At 46.8% G+C, this 22,413-nt stretch overlaps 1 protein-coding gene across 1 annotated transcript in view; it reads right to left on the reverse strand.

Annotated features, from left to right (window-relative positions):
* The window catches only part of LOC147906018 (haloacid dehalogenase-like hydrolase family protein), a 279,546-nt gene that overhangs the window by 25,385 nt on the left and 231,748 nt on the right, over positions 1-22,413 (reverse strand). The window contains exons 27-28 of the mRNA XM_087383974.1: positions 8,283-8,533; positions 3,473-3,622 (exon numbers count right to left, since the gene is read on the reverse strand). Of these exons, the coding sequence (XP_087240100.1) occupies positions 3,473-3,622; positions 8,283-8,533 (401 nt within the window). The remainder of the gene's footprint in view (positions 1-3,472; positions 3,623-8,282; positions 8,534-22,413) is intronic.

Raw genomic sequence — 22,413 nt, forward strand, 5'->3', positions numbered from 1 at the left:
GTTCTACAGGTTTTTCTGGATGTATGGCAAACTATCAGCATCTTTGTCATAGTATTCTCTTTTCTTCCACTGGATCAGATACTGGGCCTTATGGACCCTCTGGTTGCAGCGCAATCAAGCATATCTGAATTCTCCTCTTCAGCATTCATATGAGTTCTTCCGAGCCTCATTGCGGCAGTCATTATATGATGCCTTACATGAGGAAGATTTGGATGTTTCTTGTATTTTACTGTTTCTGATGCATAGGGCTTTGGCTCTCTTTTGAGCACTGCCCAGATGTAAATGAAAGTTTCATAATATAAGTATCTTGGTTTCACCAAAAAAAAAAAAGTGTGTGTGTGTAGAAGAGGCACACTTAGTGCCATAGGCCATGACACAGGTGATGATGTAATGCAAAGGCCCCCACATGGGGTGGTGCCTATGATTGTGGAGTTCCTATGATTTAGGAGTTAGCTCCATTGATGTAGGAGAGGTGCCATTGATTTAGGCCACCCTCTCTCCATTTCTATAAAAGAGGGACTTCCCTCTCACAATGAATAGAACACCCATTGCTACATCTTTTGTGTTCTCACTCCTCTTGCCACAATGCATCTATTCTCCCCCACGTTCCAACACACTTTCCATCTCAATTATGACATAAGCTTGAGGACGAGGCTATTAAATGCATTTTGATTGGTTACAGCTTAGAAAGAAAAGGCTACCAGTTACACCAGTCTAGCAGAGACAAGGTTATCATTAGCAATGATGTTGTCTTTGCTGAAAACTCTATGATGCCATTGTTTGCCTGTCAAAACAGCCAACTATTCTTTGACACATTACTGCTTTTGTTCAAGTCTACATCAGATTTTGATGAGTCCATGGAGGCTTCAACTTAGCCACAAAAAGGTGCTTCCATTATGCTTTCCATATTTCCATTCCCTTCCTAGTTAGCTTAGCATTCTCCTACTGCTATGTCTCTTCATATGGTATCAGAGCCACCTCCAAGAGGTTGAGGTAAAAGAGTAGCCATGAAGCTGCCTTCCCTCCTCCTCATTGGAAGGTCCTCTCCTTCCTTGACCACTCCCTCTTCTTCCTTAGCCTCTCCATCTTGAGCTCTAGCTCCAACTCAGCTTTAGCTCTAGCTGCTGCTGCTGCCCACGTAGCTCTAGCTCCTGCTGCCCACACTGCACTTGCTGTCCACGCTGCCTCTGCCTTCTTTGCCCTCGCGAGCACCTCAGTCCACCACATGATCTACAAGCGCTGCTTCTGCCCATGCTGCTTGAGCTACTTTCTGCTCGGCACTGTTGAGCAGGTCGTGACTTTGCTCGAGATTGTTCCAACTGCCCACAGGAAGATTTGGAGCTGCTCTTACCCTTGGTCACTCTCTTCTACTTCGACATTGGTGTATTACCTCGAGCTTGATGTAGACCACTCTCCATCAACAAGTGATTTCTCCTACCTTGCTTCTCTGATTGGTACTTGAGGTACTACACATTGATTGACTCCCGATTGCTCGTGGTACTTGAGGCCTCTACATCGACTTTTGGGTGAGTCAAGTGAGTCCTAGACATGCCACGTGTCATATTGGGAGATATCCCATAGACATTGTGACTTTTTAGAGTCTAGTGGCACACTATATAGTGTTGTACTTGTCTTGAGTCAAAATACATCAGTCAACATCAAGCTTTATAAATTATATCATGTGAGTATTTTGGTTATCATTGCCTAGCACTTGTTCTTTCATTTGCTTTCCATTTTACCTTTCCATTATGCTTCCATATTTCCATTCCGTTCCTAGTTAGCTTGGCATTCTCCTACCACCATGTCTCTTCAGTGACCAAAGAAAAGGCTGTCATAAAACAATATAAAACAGTTCCTAGAAGGCTGTTAGATACCTTAAAGGACAACAAACAAGCTAAGCCTTTATCTAGACACACAAGATCTATTTCTTGTCACATGCAACGATACTTAGTGGAAGTTGCATTGATTGCTACCACATGCAATGAAGAGCCACTGTGTCACAAGGATGTTTTTGAGAGCAACTATCAGATTGATGCTATGAATCTGAGTTAGATTTAATTCATTAGAATGGTACTTGGGAGTTTTGTGACTTGCCTAAAGGCAAGCGTGCTATAGGCATAAAGTGGGTATACAAACTCAAGAGGAAGGATGATGGTAGTGTGGACCGCTATAAAGCTCGCCTTGTTGCAAAAGGATATTCTCAGCAACAGGGCATTGCTTTTGAGGAAACATTTGCACCCACGGCACACATTACTACCATCAGGTGCGGCATTACCATAGCAGCCCATCATAATTGGCAAGTGCATCAGCTTGACATCAAAGCGCTTTCCTTGATGGAGATTTGCAAGAGGAGGTTTATGTCTCTCAGCATCCTGGTTTTGAAGTCAAAGGGTCTGAAAATGAGGTATGCCGGTTGCACAAAGCTCTATATGGTTTGAAGCAAGCACCCCGGTCATGGTATACCAAGATTCATACACATCTTATCAGCCTTGGTTTTCAGCCATCCCTACCGAGAGCACACTCTATGTCTACAAGCAGCTTTTAAGGCTAATTTGCAGAAGTCATTTGCCACGACAGATTTTGGCCAGCTACACTACTATCTTGACATTCGGTTTTCTCATATTGAGGAAGGTACTATGATGAGCCAATCCAATACATTGGACAGCTCCTCCACAGAGTTAAGTTTGAGGATTACAAACCAGTTTCTACACATGTTGAGTCTGGTTTCTGTTTCTGGATGATGTTGTTAAGCCCTTTGATGCCAATCTCTATCAGCACGCTGTTGGATGTTTGATATATCTGCGTCACACATGGCCAGATATTCAGCATGCTGTTTCTCAGTTGAGTAGATTCATGCATGGTCCTGGTACCACCACAATGCCCTCAAACCATTTCCAAGAATCCTGAAGCCAAGAAAACCTTTTATGTTTTATGGTTGCGTACTCATAGAGGTAAGAACAAAGAAACTATAGGCACCTTGGTGAGACCATGGCTTCACCATATGTGCAGATGCGATATATGTAGGAGATGATTTGCAGCTGAGAAGACAGCTGAGTATTATATGTGATTGACTCGAGAACAAACTAGACAGATCATTTGCATGACTCTCATGTATGGTTCTATTCAAAACTTAGACCTTTTCCAGGGTCAAGGTTTTTAAGGGCGATATCAATTTGAAAACTGAACTTGGCAACTTCCCATGTAGATGGTTGAGACATGCTTGCCGAAGAGATTCAGCAGGTGGTGATGATAAGGCTTCTTAGATGTTTAAGTTCACCTAGGCTGGTATCTTTTATCCTCATGGCAACTATTGACCAGTGAAGTAGATGGGCTGGATCATCATAAATACCCAACAGAGAAGTAGATCTTTCTTGAGGAGCTGGGGTTGTTCTGAAGCTTTGGGTGTGGGCACCTTCACATTGTGTGTGTGTGTGTGTGTGTGTGTGAGGGAGAGAGAGAGAGAGAAAGAGACCTTGCAGTTAATTTGTACCATTGCAGATGCATCCAAAGGACGTCTGAAATGAATCACAGCTTGGCCATATGCATCGAGCACACCAACTGAAGGATCCAATGTTACTTTGTCATCAGGCTCAACATCTGCCTCGAATTTACTACTAACTTCCTGCATACCATAAAGCTTTGGAATCAGACTCAAAGCAGGAGATCAGAGCTTTCTATATCATTTATAAAAAAGAAAATAAACAAAATTGAAGGATGGAGAGGAAAAACGAGAAGAACTGAAGAGTTAAAAATGGAAAAGTTTCAGAATGGGTGCCTCAAGTCTGCACAAGAAATCATGAGTCTGCACATTTCATGTTAAAGTGTGTAATTCCCATATTTGCTGCCATAGAAAAGCTCTTGAACCCAACTTATGGGCATCTAGTATTTGTAGTATTATGTAGCTAATCAATTTCACTCCCCTTGTACCCCATAATCTTTCATCTTAAAAAATATATATAATACCAAAGTGCCAGGTTTACTTTCCCCCCCCCTCAACCCTCCGCAAAAAAAAAAAAAATGAATACAAAGACTCAAGGAGCATATGGGTTCATCCTTTTCAGACGTTCTATTGCATCTCGGACGGATATAGTGCATATATTGATCGCTACACGGTCTAGGATTCAGAGCTCTTTTAGATCCACAATTGCAAAGAGGAGGAATGTTCTCAGACAATGGAGTCACAGCCTTCATTGATACCTCAGAATGATATACCTGAGGGTCAGCCAAGGATAGGCAACCGACTAAACCCCAAGTGAGATGCCACATGGAGGGGGTGAATCTACCCATAAGCCTTGCAATTCTTGCCCAAATGATCCTGCTTTGTCTGCACTCCAAAAAGCAATGTTGGATAGACGTCGAGGCATGTGAGCTCTATAGGAATTAAGGATTGCTTCAAACACATACACAATTATTTTTTTTGAGGGGTGAAATCCAGATAATTATACTAGCCAAAATTGTCTCCAAGAAGGAGAGCAATTACATCTTCAGAAAACTTGTATATATGCCAGGCACTGAGAGTAATCTAACTGGCCCGCATGCAGGCAGTCATAAAAGGACTGCCTGATGAATTCTCTGAAGAAAGAGAACTTGTTTAGAGAAGGGTTACCAAAAACCCAATGGTTTTTGTCCTTCCAAAGAGTCCATAAATCCCAATAGCAAACCCAACAAAAGAAAAGATCATATCCCTGCCAGTTAGGATGCAATCCAAATAACCAAAATAGCCTGCCAAAGAGAGCCGCTGAAAAGCGAGCCTGCAAGATCCTTTCCAAAAATAAAAGAAAATCTCGTGTCTCCTGAGAATGCCAAAATATATCCACAGAGGAAAGCACTCCCACACGTGTGGAAGGAGACATCCTATTGACTAAAACACCAAGAACCGCCTCACCAATCAAAGAAGGCACAATCTCCTCCTCACCAATATCAGCCAGAGGAGAGAAAGAGTTTCTTTGGAATAAGTATAGCTCCAAAGTTCATAAAATCCTCCATTGTGAGGCTGGGGCCACACACTTACCACGATTAAGAAATGAAGACATGGAAGGGGGCTACTGAGATGGGAGACCGAGCTCTGGAATAGAAAGTGAAAGAGCATCATCCCTAGCCTCAACCCCGAATTGGGCTAATAGTACCAAAAGTCGCAGCTTGAGGTAGGTCAATATCACTAGCCGCCGACAGGAAGAGGAATATTCGTAGCTACAATTGGAATCAAGCCAATGGCAACAAAAGGGTCAACCTGATCATCTGAAGGTTGTTGAATAACTCTAACTGGAACCCAATGCGTGGTAATAGGTGGAGCACGCACAACACGTGAACGACATGTAGGCGATGGCGGAGGTGTGGTCATCCGGAATGCTGGGGAAAAAACAAGGACCCTAACTTTAGGAATCCCATCGTATCTAACCGCCTCTGTCGCACCACTGAAGAGGGTAAACCAAGAAGGGGGGGGGGGGGTGGTTAAACTCCAAATGTGGTCGAGGGAGGGGCTGATAGGGGAAGAGGCTAATAGAGGGAGAAAGAAAGAAAAAGAAAAATATTTTAACGTCCGCAAGAGGCCTTGCAGGCCTATGGGACAAAGTATGGAATCAAGTAACTCATACATACCACTGTGGGCCCGGGCAAAGGGATCACTAAGGCCCTTGCTGAGTACTAAAATGCTATACTAGTACAAAATAGCAAAACAAGTAGCAAAATAGCATGAGAGGGAGGGACTGAGGTGTAGAGGGAGGGGCTGCTAGGAGAGAGTATGAGAGGCTGATAAGAGGGAGAGGAGAGGATGAGATTGGCCTTGATCAAAATCTCGAGAATGGATCTGTTGAAGATGCTGGTCTTGACACTGAATGTCGAAGCTGACATTGACAAACTGAGATTTGACAGTCTGGAGACCAATACCTTTTATAGACATACCCTACAAGGTCTAAGCTAGGGTCTTGAGTTTGCGTTTTATAGCCTCTCTTCCTAGATCTCCCCCTCCACTTATTGAATACAATCTTTCCATGAATACAAAAAAGCAAAAACAACAGAGAAATCTTCCTTTCCAAGCCTCCAAAAATGTCCTTGCAAATCCATAGGGATCTAAAATCTTTCCCCATGAGATGCTCTGGATGGTCTCAACTCTGGCCTGAATCTGAAGTTCCTTGGGGTAAAACTGAAGAAAGGGACATCCTGAATTCTTAATGGAATATTTCCAAGCTGCTGCTCCTCCCCGCTCCCTTGCTGCCCCCTCTCCCTCAGCCCCTCCCTCTCTCCCTCGCCCTCAGTGCTTCCTCCTCCCCCTCCCTCAGCCCCTCCCTCCCTCCTCCTCCTCTCCCTCTCAGCCCACCCCCTACCCTCTCACCCTACCCTCTCCTCTCCCTCTCAGCCCGCCCCCTCCCTGCCTCTCAGCCCGCCGCCCCCCTCCCTGCCTCTCCTTCCACGCCCTCTCAGCCCATCCCCCTCTCCCTCTCAGCCTGCGCCCTCCCTCCCTCTCAGCCCGCCCCCTCCCCTTCAGCCGCTCCTCTCTACCCCCTCGCTACCTTGCCTTCTACCCCCGCTCCCTTCCTCACCTCCTAGCCCCGCTCCCTCCTCTCCTTCTACCCCGCCCCCTCCCCGCCCCCTCCCCCCGCCTTCTACCTCGCTCCCTTCCTCCCCTCTTCCCCGCCCTCTACCGCACCCTTACCCCTCTCCCCTCCCTCCGCCTCTACCCGCCCCCTTCTCCTACGCCTCACCCCCCCCCCCCTCCCCGCTCCCTATCCCCCCCGCCTCTCCTTGCTCTCCTCTTCCCCCTTCACTTCTACCCCGCTCCCTAACCCCCAACTCAGAGCCCACAAAACTAATACAAGAAGAGCCACCAGAGGTGGAAGAGATGGAGAAGATCCTCCAACCAGAACAGATTGTATATCACACAGAAAAGAAGGGCCCAAAGATAAGGTCATCCTGTCAAGTTTAAGAACTATGTGGCACTTGATGCCACGTGGGAGATAAGATCTTATTTTCAAAACATCCTCAAGTTTTGCAATTGTATCGAGAAGCTTTTCAGTTGAGGGCAATTGATTAGAAACTAAGGGGATGTCACCATTCTCTCAAGAAATGAAGTATAATGTTTATTAAAATTGACTTTGGTCAAAGAACTTTAGTTAACTAAGAATAAGTTTTATTGTTTGTTTTTGCTTTGCATTGGTAAAAGGGAATTGCGGGGACGCCATCCAAGAACTAGAAATGCATGCATTTCACTAACCTTTAATGGGTTAAAGTGTTGTGGTTTATGTAGGACTTGGAAGAGTGCTAAAAGGATCAAAAAGATGGAGCAAGTGGCAAAAAGCAAGCCCCACAGGGAAAAAAAGCACCCGAGAGATGGCACCATTAAAGAAAAACCTGTTGGGTTCTAAAAAGAGCATAAAAGCTGCCCCAAGGTTGGCTAAAAGCAGGAAAGCCTAGTAAAAAGTACCTTCAGAAAAGCAGGTCTAGCTTTTAGCTAGGCCAAGTATATTAAAGAAGGGGCCTTAGAGCTCCTAGATTCATTCAAGGTTGTACTCAGCTTCATGCTCTTCTTAGAGCCAGTTGTACAAAGTTATTTTCTATTGCAATAAAGACCTTCGGGGGGGGGGGGGGGAGGGGGGCAAACCTTTTTTTGGCCCCCAGTGTGGTGTATTGTCACTTTCCCTCCAATCCCAGCTCCCTTTCTCTTGCTGTGAATAATTTCCTCTCCTCCTGCAGGCTTCACGATGTGCTGAAGGGCTGGTTCCAGCGCCATATCTACTAGTCCTTGGCATGCGTGACTTGTTTTGAGGGCAATATCCTTATGTGAATTGTTTTCCAGTCACCTGGGGACACTATACCCGCTGCGATTTGGATTTCCAGCCCTCCACTGAGCCTGGACTTGCTACAAATTGCTCTATAAGGTGTTTTCTATGCTGCGCCCTGGACTAGCTGTAATTTGATGCCAGAAGGGCGCTTGGGAGTATTGGATCTGTTTTCAAAGGCTTATATTGATTCGTTCATAAATATTGAAAAACCTTAAAAAGACAGGACTTATTTGACGAGGATAGCAAAGTGTTCAAATTGATGGTAAGTGCTGACATGCCTTGCCATCTTAATATGCAACACTTGGTTTAAGCGTATGAAACAACAAGTCGTCTGTCTTTGTACCTAACAGTCAAAGCACATGTTTGCATTTGCAGAAGAATCTACCCGTTTCTCTGAAAAGTGCACAACAAAGACTAAGGAAACCCATCCTTCTTAATAGTTGTAACATTTGAGAAATTTGAAGCATGAAGAATTTCCAAAGGAAAGGTGGAGAAAATACTAACCTTAGTAAAATGAAAGCCAGACGGTAGTGCAATTTGTATCTGAAAATCTCCATCTTTGGCCTTTACAGGCTCCATCTTGATGATTTCTGTGTCATTTGATGGTCGGCGTCGAAGTCGTCTTGGCCTTTCCATTTTCACTTGAGGAGGTTGCACGCCCTTCAATTCGAGTGTCGACAAAAGTGGATTATCATCTCTGTTCATATCTAGAACTCTTATAATACTGTTATTTGTGTCTGAGATGTAGAACTTTCCTGGACAAAAACAGCATCTTTGATTCAGAGGTCACACCTATCATATATGAGAGAACTATAGAAATATGTCCTCATAAAACATTAATATTCAAGACAATAACATTCAAGATATGTATGGATGCATCGGTATACAAACAAAGCCATCCCATTGCATTTATTCTTGTGTTTTCTTTACATCGTACAATCTTGGATTATATGGAATATTTGGCTTCCCCATTGAGGAAGCAGGGCACTGGAAATATTTTGCATTAATTTCTTTAGCTCTGTAGATAAGTGAGGGCCAATCAGTCTAGTTAGTCAAATAGTTTAGCTGAAGGGAGATAAGCCAGCACAGTGAATGTATCCAGCCAAAAATTTGACTCAGTCCAGAACTGTAATGATATGAAATGATGCATCTATGTGAAGGGGTCTTGCCCCAAACTCTGCTAGGATAATATCGTGTGGCGTACACCTCCTCCCCTTGGATCATGCAAGATAACATCATGACTTGTAGTCTCTTGAAGCCAATGCACTCATTTCTTTGAAGTCTACTATCCAAGAATTGCTTGCATAAAGGACTGCTGGTCGAAGCTAGAGAATAAAAGAGGAAGATTTCGTGTTCATGTACTAGAAGTGTGCCTGGAAACACTGTCTCTCTAGCCTAGACAGAGGAGCATGCGCTCTAGCCAATCGTGCGTATGCTGCCTGCTTCGTGGTAAACCTAAGGCCTGTGAAAATGCACCCTAAGTAAAGATATGATCTGACTATCTCAACCAGATCCTTTGCAAGTATGAAGTCCTTACACTGGAGATGGGCCTCATTTATATTCAACATCATAACCTTAGTTTCACCCAAGTTAACCTTCATGTCTTGGCACTCACAAAAAGCCTGCAAGTCTGTTAGATACGTCTATAACCCCTCCACTCTATTTGATATCAGCAGTACAACATCAGCATACAGCAAGGTGGGTATGACATACTGTGCTAGAGTCGATCCTCGACTTCGTATTGTGTCCACAAAGGAGGCCAACTCATCCATGCAAAGGCCAAAAGGGAATGGGGGCATCCTTTCTTCACTGTAATGGTGCTGCTCACGCACTCAGACATCCCATGAGGGTGTGTACTCTACTTGTATCCCTCTCATATAAAGCCATGATTGCCAATATAAAGCCGTGTTCCATCCAAGGATTGTAGTCACAAGACAAGTTGAGCCAATGGTACAAAGGCGAACGCTCAAGCCCATGGTATAGAGTCAAAGGCCTTCTAAAAAACAATGCGTGTGTTGGTCAACCGTACTTGCCGGTACCTCGTTTGGAACTTCAGAATCGGCTTGACGATTGGATTTTACGCTCTTCTTCCTCATACGCCCGTCCCTTGAAGCTCTCACATATCACAGTGTCATCTCTGTATAAAGTGCTATTACCTCCGCCTTGGATTTCTCACAGAGCAAATACTGTTTGGCATATGGATCGCCCAATGAAGTGGTGGAGAAAAAGGCTACGTCTCCTTTGGCATTACAAAGTCCCTCTTCGGCAACAGCTTTTCCTTTGGCGAGTTCTCCTTGGCATTTTTCCATCCGGCCAGTTACTCGCACACAGACATATTGCTCCGGCTGTTTGTCAAAGATGCCAGCACTCTATTGAATCTGTGCTTCACATTTTTTGGTTCTGTCCACATACTTGTGATTTCATCGCTCTCATCCGACAGAGGCTTCAAGCGAGATTTCCTACTGTTACTTTTGGCAGATTTTCCTGGTTGTTTGGTTTTCATCCACCGAGACAGGGTTTTGATTTATTTTTTGTATGGGTGTGCTACTGGACCCTATGGACTTTATGGATGGACAGAAATCATAGAGTCTTTGGTGATCCACTATTTTCATTCTTTCTTTTTTTCAAACGATCTCTGCAACAATCATTCTACGATTGTGTTCAGACTCGTTTGATTGATCAGGATGTGTATACAGCTTATACTAAGATCTTTAGTTGAGTAGTACTTACTTCGTTTTTGAAGTAACTATGAATGTAATTATTTTACAGCAATAAAAGATTTCTTCCCACAAAGAGAGAGAGAGAGAGAGAGAGAGAAAGAAAGAAAGAAAGAAAGTGTATTATTGTCCACTAAAGGCCAAAATGGGCCCATGGGACATCAAGAACTCTGCGTACAAGATAGCACAAAATCAACGTGCCACAAAGAAGAGGCATCGTCGAATATCATCTAAGTGCTACGCAATACAATGCAAGAGAGAGAGAGAGAAAGAAAGAAAGAAAGAAAGTGTATTATTGTCCACTAGAGGCCAAAATGGGCCCATGGGACATCAAGAACTCTGCATACAAGATAGCACAAAATCAACGTGCCCCAAAGAAGAGGCATCATCGAATATCATCTAAGTGCTACGCAATATAATGCTAGTGAAAGTACATAATGTCAAATCTAAGCCTAAATACAGAGTAAACTAGATGCACGGAAACCGCCCCCGGATGCAAAATGGGGGGGATGAGCACAATATGCCAATGCAAAGATACAAGTCCAGGTGTCAATGAGTCTGAGAACCAAAATAATACTGGAAATCCTGTCCATCGACTCTGCCTCCTGCTATGAGAGTACAAATCTGGGCAAAGGTGAGGTGAGCGGCTGGTGGGGCGAGATCTCCATGAGTAAGTCTCCTCCGAAATGCTGCCATCATCCTGGATCGTCTGGAGATGAAGCGGCGAGTACGTCCCCTATGTAACAAGATCCTGCGGCGTCTACAAACCATCTCATATGTACATCCACATGGTGGAGGCATGTGTCCTGTGTGGGCTCTGCCGTCCTCGTGCTCCTCCTGGTCTCTGTCCTCTGGTATGGCGTGTGTCTGAGCTCTATGAGGCTGGGCTCTATCACGCTCCGGTCTGTGCTCTCTGAGGTAGTCTCGCCGAAGCATAGTGGCCTCCCTGACATAAAGGGCTAGGCAATGCTGATCCTCGTAGTCCATCACTCGTGAGAGAGGTCCAAAGCCATCCGTGAAGAGACAGTGGAATCTACCTCTGATCTCATAATATAGCGGGCATCTGCAAATGAAGTGCTCCTCTGACTCCACCTCTCCCATGGTGCAACAAGGGCAGATCCTGGTCTCTCGGCCTGGTCGCCGTCCATCCTCCATGCGTCGCATCCTACCAGCCTCTATCTCGAGCTGATGCGAAGAGACTCTAAGCTGGCCGAGGGCAATCCTCAGTGAGTGGGACATGTGGGTACCTGTATAGCCTGGTGGGATGACAAATCCATCCTCTGAGATCCGAAGGAAGTGGTCACGATATGTGGCCATCTTCACCGGAAGCTGCGTGGGATAAACCCAAGTGTGATACGTATGAAGCTGCAGCAAGTCTGCTCTCGTGACCTGGCTAAGCTCGTGGCGAGTCAACTCGAGATGAGGGGCATCTATGCTGTATCGGAACGGAGGCAGTCTATCCATGTCTAGTCCAAGGGATGTGAGCCACCTAGTGAGTCTGAAGTACCAGCAGTATCGGGTCCCTGATCGTGCCAACTCCATAGAAGATGCAAGTGCTAACCATGGCAACCGAGCTCTGCCTGCTGCTGAGTCTCCAAACTCCCTGACCCTGTGCAGATACATGACCGACTGAAACGCTGCATCCAATGCAAGGGGAGTAGCTCCAAACTCTGCTAGCATGATCTCGTGCGGAACTGTAGCCTTGGCCCTAATGAGCCGAGAGAACATGATGATCTGTAACCTCTCTACTCGTCTCCAATCTGCAGCGCCGAGGTCTCCTGCCCAGAAAGGAGCTGCATACATCGCAGCTGGTCTCACCAATGTATCAAAAAGCAAGGATTTCGTATCGGGATGCTGAAAGTGGGACTGAAAACACTGACGCTCAAGATGAGCCAACGAAGCATACCCTTTACTAATCCTATCTCGTGCTGCATATGTCATGGTGAAGACCGGTCCCCTGAAAGCTGCCCCCAAATAAGTGTACTCTCTAACAAGCTCAATGGGCTGTCCGTCATAAGTGAAGTAAAACTCATCCATGCTGTAAATACGATCAGAGGTGTTGAAAACCATAACCTTGGTCTTGCCAAGGTTTACGGTCAACCCCCTGTCCTGGCAAAACCTGTGGAGTGCCTCAATATGTGCCTGGAGGCCCTGAGCAGTAGAGGAAATGAGAACCACATCGTCCGCATACAGGAGGATAGGAATGGAGGATCCTGAGAGAGTAGAGCCCACACCACCTGTCATCTGTACAAACATCTCTAGCTCATCAATGTATAATCCAAAGAGAGTGGGAGAGAGCGGGCAGCCCTGCTTCACCCCAATCGTGCCCCTCACGTGTCCGAGCCCGACCAGTGACCCTCTCATACAAAGCCATGATAGCCCACTGTATCTCTCCACTAAAGCCCATCTGGCGAATCCTCTGAAACAATCTGAATCGCGGAACTGTGTCAAATGCCTTCCTGAAGTCCACGAAGCAACAATAAAGCCGTTGCCTTCGTGACTTCGCCTCCTCCACCAGTGCCCTAAGTGTGAGGATGTGGTCAAGTGTCGAATGATCCCTACGGAATCCAGCCTGCCCTCTGGCTCTGAGTCCTGTCGTCTCGGCATGGTCATTTATACGGCTTTCCAAAACTGATGCAAAGATCTTGGCCATAACGTGGCCGATCATGATGGTCCTGTAATTCGACGGCTCCATAGGGTCCCCCGACTTGTGGATAGGTACTATGGTATTGCCTAACCAGGACTGTGGTAGGCCTGTACAAACAGACTCATTGAAGAGACGGGAAAGAACAAAATCTAAGGCATCAATCCCATGGATTACATACTCCGCTTGCAATCCATCATGATCCTTAGCTCTCCCGTTCTTCAATCGGTGGACTGTTGCACGGACACTCTCTGGTGTGAAAAGAATAGATGAAGCTGGCCTAGGGGAATGGGATAAATCGATGGCTGGCTGATCTGGAACATCATATAGAGCTGAAGTATATGCAGACCAGACACGTGGATCTGTAAGGGGGCTCTGAGACTTCGAGCGGAGGAATTTTCGCCAGAATTCCTTGGAGTCACAGCTGAAAAGCAAGCTTCTTAGTTCCTCCTCATTCTGGGCTAGAAATTGGCGTTTCTTGCGCCTAACCAACCACTTGTAGTCTCTCTTGGTTTCGGTAAGGAGGGGAGACTTCTCCTTGGTCTCAAGGTGAAGTTTCCTGCGGAGTTCCTTACACTCCTCGTCATACCAACCGTTGCAAGGAACAAGACCAACCGGTGGGGGACTAGACGAATGACACGTGGCAGGGAAGGACATGTGGGCAGCAGAAACGAGTGAAGAATGTACAAGTTCCCACCGGTCCTGCGTGGATGGTAGAGCATCTAATAGATGAGGACGGAGTAGGCGGCTGAGGTTCTGGCTATATACATCATCGAACTGGTGGTCGAAATGAACCTCATAATAGGATGTGCGGTCGTGATTACGAGGGGGGGGTGGGTCATGGGAGACATGAGTCAAAGTAAAGTGGATGAGTGCATGGTCGGCAGAGGGCATGAAGGGGCTAACAGTAAGGCTATGGATGGAAGGGACTAGAGTCGGGGGACCTATGATGTAGTCGATCACGCTAGTGCCACGCCCAGAAGCAGAAGAGAATGTAGGCATGGAAGACTGTGGCCACCTGGACAAGCCGTTATAAATGACCATACTGTGCGAGGTGAGGAGCTCCAGTAACTGACGTCCCTGATCTGTGGGCTGTACTGTGCAGTCTGATGAAGTCTGACAGAGGCTATCATTGTGAGATGCCGGAAGTATGACCGGATCCTCCATGAAGTCATAAGTGAGGGCCTGTCTGTTTGAGGTCCTCGCGTTGAAGTCCCCTAAGAGGATGACTTCTCCGCGATGTGAAAAATCTGCAATGTCCGCTGAGAGATCCTCAAATATGGACTGGCCTGGTCCAGTGGAAGAATAAAACGACTGCGCCGGGGGGAAGTAGCAAACTGCAATAAAGAGATCTCGCTGAGAGGCTCTGCGGTGGATGCGTACCCACAAGAATCGGGCATGTGAATCCGCTCTCTCCACTGTGATGATCCGATCGAGATGCTCTCTGTACAAAATGGCCACTCCTCCAGATCCTCTCACTCCAAATGCTCGAGTGTGCTGTCTGAAGGCAGATCTCCATGTATATCCTGTCACTCGTGGCAAAGGTCTCTCTGGACTCTCGTGTGTCTCTGTGAAAAAGATGATATCTCTCCCAAAGAAAGCCCCCCGTAGATTGCCTGGCTGTGCTGTAAAAGAACCATTGCAGTTCCATACAGCGATGCGTAGACTATCTGACAGGTGGTGTGTCCCATGAGCCCTGTCCCGTCAGGCGGTCGGAGCAGGAGGTGGAGGTGGGGCCATATCTGCTGGTCTGTCATCCCTAGGCACTGTGGGAGCACGCCTCAAGGTGCCTGTGATGAGTCTGCCATCCCTGATCACTGCCCACTTGCCCTGAGCTCGGGCTGCGTCTCTCTGAGGCAAGAGCGCCTTGCGCTCCTCAACCTGTATCTGAGTCAGATCCTCGTCCATGGAAATCTGTGGGTGGTCTCTGAGTGTCCCTCTCCTCCTGAGGGCAGCTAGACGTGCCTGGGCATCTCTGAATCTGATAATGAGGGGCTGCTCTCTAGTACGATCTCTCCCGACTCTATATGCTCCTACTATGCCATGATCCTGTACTCCCAATGTCTGAGAGACAAAGGTCACGGCCTGTGTCATCGTGGACTCTGTCTCCGAGGGCAAGATACCACGAATGCGAATGTTGAGGGCCTTTGTGGCCCTCTGCTGTGACTCGGCCAATGTAGCTGATACAGTCGATCTCTGAGGCTGTGATGGCTGACGGCGGACGACATCCACCCACTCTGTGGCTCTCTGGACCTCTGTCTGAAGGGAGGTCAAACGCTCCTCAACCGCTGCTACTGCTGTAGTGGGAGATGTGTCTATGTGCTGAACGCGAGTCTCGATCTGTTGCACTCGCTCTGTGTGTCCATGAATCTCTCCAGCAAGAGTCCTATGAGTCGCCTGTAAGACCTGAAGATCTGTTCTAATAGACAAGATCTCCCGGTCCTGCTGTGTCACTCGATCAGTAAGAGATGCAACCTGAGCTGTAAGGAGAGCAATGTCTCGTCCTTCCTGTGAAGCATCTGAAGGGCATCTCGGAGGTGGGTCTGAAAGTGCTGAAGCTCTGGTAGGATGTGTTGGCAAGGACAAATAGTGCAAGGCATGGAAGGAGAAAGAGAGGGGGAAAGGGGGGAAACCGGTAAGGTGGGTAGCGGGGATGAGGGAGAAGGCTGGAGAGGGGGAGAGAAAGCGGGTACCGAGGATGGAGAGGAGGGGAAGGCTAAAGTTGGAGAAGGGGTAGGAGAAGAAGGGACCTGAGAGGGGAGGGGTGAAAAAAACTGCGGGTACAAGGTGGCTATGGGTGGAAGATGAGATAATGGGGCTGAAACCGGTGTACCTGTGACTGGGAGTGCGGCAAGTGCGGGCACTGCGCTGGGCGGAAGATGAGATAGTGGAGCTGAAACCGGTGTACCTGCGACTGGGAGTGCGGCAAGTGCGGGTACTGCTCTGTCCTTTGAAGAGGATGCAAGTCCTCTTCTACTATAGTGCAGCATGTCGGTCGTGGAGGCCATTGATGTTGCTGCTGTTGCTCCTTCTGTAATATGCTCGACGACGTCGGCCATGTTTAATTACGGAAAACGGGAAACCGGCGGCATTGAGAAGCAGGAGATGGCGAGCGCTGCCAATGCGCGATGAGCGGGTGAGCGGGGTGGGGGGCCTGAGCGGCTGAGCTGCGAGGGGGAGGGTCTGAGCGGGGTGAGAGGAGCTGCGAGGGAGCTGCGAGGGGGAGAGAGGAGCCGCTGCGAGGGGGAGGAGCTGTGAGAGGGGGGGGGGAGGAGCTGTGAGGGGGGGGCGGGGAGCTGCGAGGGGGGGGAGCTGCGAGGGGGGGGAGGGGCTACGAGGGGGGGCTGCGAGGGTGCGAGGGGCTGCGAGGGGGGAGGGGTGAGCTGCGAGGGGGGGGTGAGGGGCTGCGAGGGGGGGAGGGGTGAGCTGCTAGGGGGGCAGCGAGGGGGGGGTGAGGGGCTGCGAGGGGGGGAGAGGGGAGCTGCGAGGGGGGGTGAGGGGCTGCGAGGGGGTGTGAGGGGCTGCGAGGGGGACTGCTAGGGGGAGAGGGGCTGCTGCGAGGGGGTAAGGGGAGCTGCGAGGGGGGGGTGAGGGGCTGCGAGGGGGAGAGGGGCTGCTGCGAGGGGGAGAGGGGAGCTGCGAGGGGGGGGGTGAGCTGCGAGGGGGAGAGAGGGGAGCTGCGAGGGGGAGAGGGGAGCTGCGAGGGGGAGAGAGGGGAGCTGCGAGGGGAGCTGCGAGGGGGGGGGTGAGGGGCTGCGAGGGGGAGAGGGGCTGCTGCGAGGGGGAGAGGGGAGCTGCGAGGGGGAGAGAGAGAGAGAGAGAGAGAGGAGGTGAAGCTTTTTGTCCGTACGTTTCTTTTCTTGCCCGTGGGGTAGTCCTCCGAACAGCCTGTTTTTCATATGTCCGTCGTACATTTTTGCACCAAATTCTTGTGGTTTGATGAGGAATTGTTTTTCTATGAGAGTGTTGGGGTATGAGGGTGTTGGTGTATGTTAACAAATTGGTTAACAATATGCCACCGCTGGTTATATGATGTGATTTGATGGACAGTGGTGGCAAGTCCATAGAGTCAGGATTGTGTCTTGGAGCTAGATGGGCCCAAGAGGATGGTAAAAGAATGAGAAGAGAGAGTGGTATAAAGATATTAGGGTTGGCTCTCCAAGCTTGAAACAATTAGCAATGGGTAGATGACGAGAGAAGGCAAGTGCAATGCAAAAGCATACCTTGTTTCCTTTCCGTACAGCCCTTCTATTCCCCCCCCCCCCCCCCCCGGGTTCCCATACAGTCTTTGTGAATAGTCTGTACGGTCTGGCGTAATTTGCCCATTCAGTCTGCCATTAATTATCCGTACAATATGCCGTACGTCCATACAGTCCTGATTTTACCGTCCATACAGTTTGTCATGATTTGTCCGTACAATCTCTCGTATTTTGTCTATACAGCCTGTCATACGTCGTATAGTCCTTCTGATTTTTCTCATCCGTGCAGTCCATCATAAATTGTCCGTACAGTTCTTCACTTTTTCCTGTGCGTACACTTGCTCTCTGCTTCCTTTGCCATACAATTACTTTTGGAGCTGTCAATCAGGGATTTCTAGGGCTCAAGCATTTGGGAAAAATCATGTACCCAGTGAGCAAGGTCAAACCTCGTTGGGTTTTCAAGGTTTTCATATCCCAAGATGGTTGATTATTCCTTTGAGAAAACCTTCCACAAAGATAGGTTGGGACATCATAAAAAGCAGAAGCAGTCTAAGGGTGAGAATGACCCTGTTCACGACTCTTTGGAAGCTAAATTGGTTTATGATACTATTGAAGACACCTAGAAAGATTGGAATGACTCAGTCCCTGCTCTCGGGCTTCTGGTTGAAGTGGATGATATTCTTGACCCTGTAAGGGATTATGCTCAGCATGCTGTTATTATTTTTTTCCCACGTCGTATGCCTGTTGCTGCAAATGTTGGAAAGTGGCTGACTGCTACACTTGGGGGTTCTTTTGTTCAAAAAGTGCATTATGCAGCAAGAGGTTTTTTGGAGGTCATTATGACAGATGAGCACAAGCAGCACATGTATGTAGGACAGCATGGACACTTTCATGGTTATGATATTTTCTATACTGGACATCATTCTTTTTCGTAATCCACCGTCGAAACCTCCTTATCGGGTTTCTTACACTCAAAATGAAGAAATCCAAAGACAGGTGACCGAGCTACTCGACAAAGGTCACATTCGGCCCAGTCGCAGCCCTTTTGGATCTCCTGTACTACTTGTGGAAAAAAAGAATAAGTCAATGCGCCTCTGCATCGACTACCGAGCCCTAAACAAGCTCACTATCAAAAACAAGTATCCATTGCCTCGCATCGATGACCTCTTCGATCAACTTCTACATGCAACACAATTCTCAAAGATTGATCTTCGTTCAGGTTATCATCAAATACGCATACGAGAAGGCGATGAGTACAAGACAGCTTTTTGAACAAAGTATGGACACTATGAATGTTTGGTCATGCCTTTTGGGTTAAATCTAGCTGAGAATATCATTGCATGATATACCAGATGATCAATTATCTCATAGAAGGTTGCTCATTGTAAACAACAGTTACTTGCAGCATAATGTCTACAAAGACATGGTTTCTGATGCATGTCAGCCTCTTTCCTCTCAAAGCCTTATTGATATAGATTATGCTTGGGATGCTTTTGTTGCTCGCATGCAATCTATTATCAGGACCTATGGTAAGAATTACATGAAGACTCTGCGGGCAAATGTAGCCCAAGCAAAACAGAGTTGCCAATCTTTAACTGAGCTCAACCATTTTCAGCCTCTCTCCATGGATGAAAGCTCTTCTTTATGTCAAGCTCGACATTGTCTCTCCAAAATAATGATCACAGGAAAATCTCTAAGTGGGAGAGAAGATCAAGACAAAAGGCCTTCCTAGATAAAGAATGCTCGTCTAAAGAATTTTTTAAAAGTTTGCATTGCAAGAGGCAATCTTCAAGCTCTTATGCCTGATGGGGTTTGGAATTCTTCAAGAGCACAACTTGCTACAGCATGTGTTGATCATTTTTTGCGTCAGTTTGGGATGGCAGATCTCCCCTCACAAGATGTCCTTCAAGTCAGGAATGCTCTCCTTCAATATGTTTCTCCTATTGTTTCTCCTATGCAGGCTATTGAACTGGAAATGCCTTTTACTGAAACAGAGTTGACTCATGCTTTAAAATCCTGTGGTAGATGGAAATCTCCAGAATGGATGGTCTCATAGTTGAGTTCTTGCTTGCATACTGGGACATTCTTAAGCTGCCTCTTTTATGCATGATCAATTCTACCTTATTCATGGAAAAAAGGGATTGTCAGGCTCATTCCTTAAAAGAATATATGTGAATCCATGGCTGATTGTAGACCAATTACCCTTATGCCTATTGTTTACAAGATCTGTCAAGCACTCTCTCTTCACGCCCTCTTCAGGATCACGGGAGTAGCACCATCAATCACCTCCCAGCCATATCTCACTTAGGCTAACGAGCAGACAGAGATCTTCGTTACCGAAATCCCACGTGAATAATCCTCTTCACTTCTCTCACTAGCCTCAGCAAGCCCCAATTCCCTAGATAGATCTAGATGCCACATGTCATCCATATAGGGCCTTCCTAATGCAACATTTCACCCCTCTCTTGGGATGCATTAAATTCCTTGCCCCTAGGCACAATCTTTGCACTAGGCCCTTGGCCTTAGATCTACCTAGTCTGGTGCTATCAGCCCTCACCTAGGACCTTGACATTAAATCCCTCCCGATCATTTACATGAAACGCAAACACATATATTACAGAGATAGATCCTTTAAGGGAAATGTCGACTGATTCTTCCGAGGTCATGCTACCTCGGCTAGAGCGTAACATTCCTTCCCTCTTCAGACATTAGCGTCCTCGATGATAAAATTTGGGAACACTCTCCGCAACTGATATACGGATTCCCAAGTAGCTTCGAATAGAGGCTGACCATGCCATGCAACTAACACCGTGAGTATCTTCCGATTTCGTATTTGCATTGTTCCGCGGTCCAGGATTCTTGTTGGTTTGCGCCTTGCAATGTCCTCTATCTCCTGAAACAAAACCACACCTTCGATTAGTGAGTCACCTGTATGCAAAAATTTCTTTAAGCGCGAAACATGAAAAACCGGGTGCACCTTACACCCCTGTGGTAATTCTAATTTATAGGCTACACTGCCTATTCTCTTTAGAATTAACCACGGCCCACAGTATCGAGGTGATAACTTAGCACAATCTCCTGAAGTCAACGACTTCAAGTGTGAAGGAACTCTGAGAAAAACTTTTTCTCCTTCTTTAAATACTCTTATAGACCGATTTTCATCCGCATATACCTTGGCTCTATCCATAGCCTGGCGGATATTAGCTCTCGCAAGTGCTAGCATCTCCCGCATCTGAACTACAAAGTTCGCGGCACTAGGCACTTTCTGAGGTACTCCAACTATAGTTGGATTGGCAGGTCTATAACCATAGTTCAGCTCAAACGGACTAAACCCGGTAGAGGAATGTTTCCTATCATTGTAGGCAAACTCCAACAATGGCAACCACTTGTCCCACGTATGTTGCCTCAATGACACATATGCCCTCAGCATATCCTCTAAAGTCTGGTTGACTCTCTCCATTTGACCATCCGTCTCAGGATGATCCCCACTGCTCATTCCCAACTCAGTCCTTAGTGTCTCAAATACCGCTGTCAAAAAATGACCGGTAAATCTAACATCTCTGTCTGACACTATGGATCTAGGCAATCCATGTAGACGGAATATATGTCTAATGAACAAATCGGCCACTTGCGGGGCACTAACAGACTCTCTAGTCGGAATGAAGTGAGCCATCTTGGTTAGACGATCAACCACCACAAGGATAGAATTATACCCTCCTTGTGTTGCAGGTAGCCCTACAATAAAGTCCATGGAAATGCTCTCCCACTTACTTAGTGGTATTTCCAAGGGCTGTAAAAGTCCGGGTGGCTTCACCTGCTCGGCCTTACTTACCTGACACGAGAAACATCGTGTCACATATTCATGAATATGCTTTTTCATCTTTGGCCAAAAGAAATCTCGCTTCACGAGATCATATGTCTTCTCGACTCCTGGATGTCCCGCACACGGGCTATCATGGCACTGTCGAATGACTCTCTGCCTGAGATCATTCTGACCAGGTACTACAACCTTGCCATTTCTAACTAGCATACCATCCCTTATGGTATATCTTGCATAAGTTTGGCCTTTTCTGGATGCCAGGTCATCCTTTTCATTTTCCCCGGGTTTTAACACATGAGCTTTAGGCCATAAGCTCTGGACAAACTCGTCCACCTTTTGAGTTTCTCTTATCTCGGTTATTAGAGCACTCTCTAATACCGTGAAACTCAGGTTGTGCATAATGCGAGATAACGCATCAGCAACCTTATTGTCTTTTCCTCTTCGGTACCGAATCGTTAGATTAAACTCCTGCATGAGCTCTGCCCACCTAGCTTGGCGGCCCCTCAAATCAGGCTGTTTACAAAAATGTTTCAGAGTATCATGATCTACATCCACATAAAACTCTGAACCATACAAATAATGCCTCCATGTTTTCAAAGCATGGATAACAGCATACAACTCCAATTCATGAGTTGGCCAATTCCTTTGAGAGGGAGAAAGCTTCTTACTTTCAAAGGCTACTGGCCTTCCCTCTTGAAGGAGGACTGCTCCTACCGCAATGCCACTTGCATCAGTTTCTAGGAACAAGGGTTTCTGGGGATCAACTATTTTTAACACCGGTCCTGAGACCACAGCTTGTTTTATGGTGTTAAAACTTTCTTGTTGATTCTGTCCCCAAATAAAAGGTACTTTATCTGAGGTCAGATCAGTCAATGGCGATACTATTCCGGAATATCCTTTGATATGCCTTCTATAAAACTGGACAAATCCCAAGAATGATCGCAAACGCGGTCAGACTCTGAGGGATTGGCCAAGTTAGTATCGCAGCCACTTTCTTCGGATCCATTTCTACCCCCTGTGGAGTAATTATGAACCCTAAGTACTCAAGCCTAACCATACATAGTATAGTTTTCTTCTTATTCACATAAAGACTGGCTTTCCTCAAAGTACTGAACACTATCCTTAAGTGTTCATGATGCTCAGTAACACTTTTACTGAATATCAAGATGTCGTCAATAAAATGTACTACGAACTTTCCGATATACGGACGTAGTAAATCGTTCATAAGCATGACGAAGGTCGCTGGAGCATTGGT

Source organism: Dipteris shenzhenensis, chromosome 1 (genome assembly GCF_047967505.1).
Source record: "Dipteris shenzhenensis isolate YYH24624 ecotype China chromosome 1, Dip_SZ_1.0, whole genome shotgun sequence".
NCBI classification, from domain to species: domain Eukaryota; kingdom Viridiplantae; phylum Streptophyta; class Polypodiopsida; order Gleicheniales; family Dipteridaceae; genus Dipteris; species Dipteris shenzhenensis.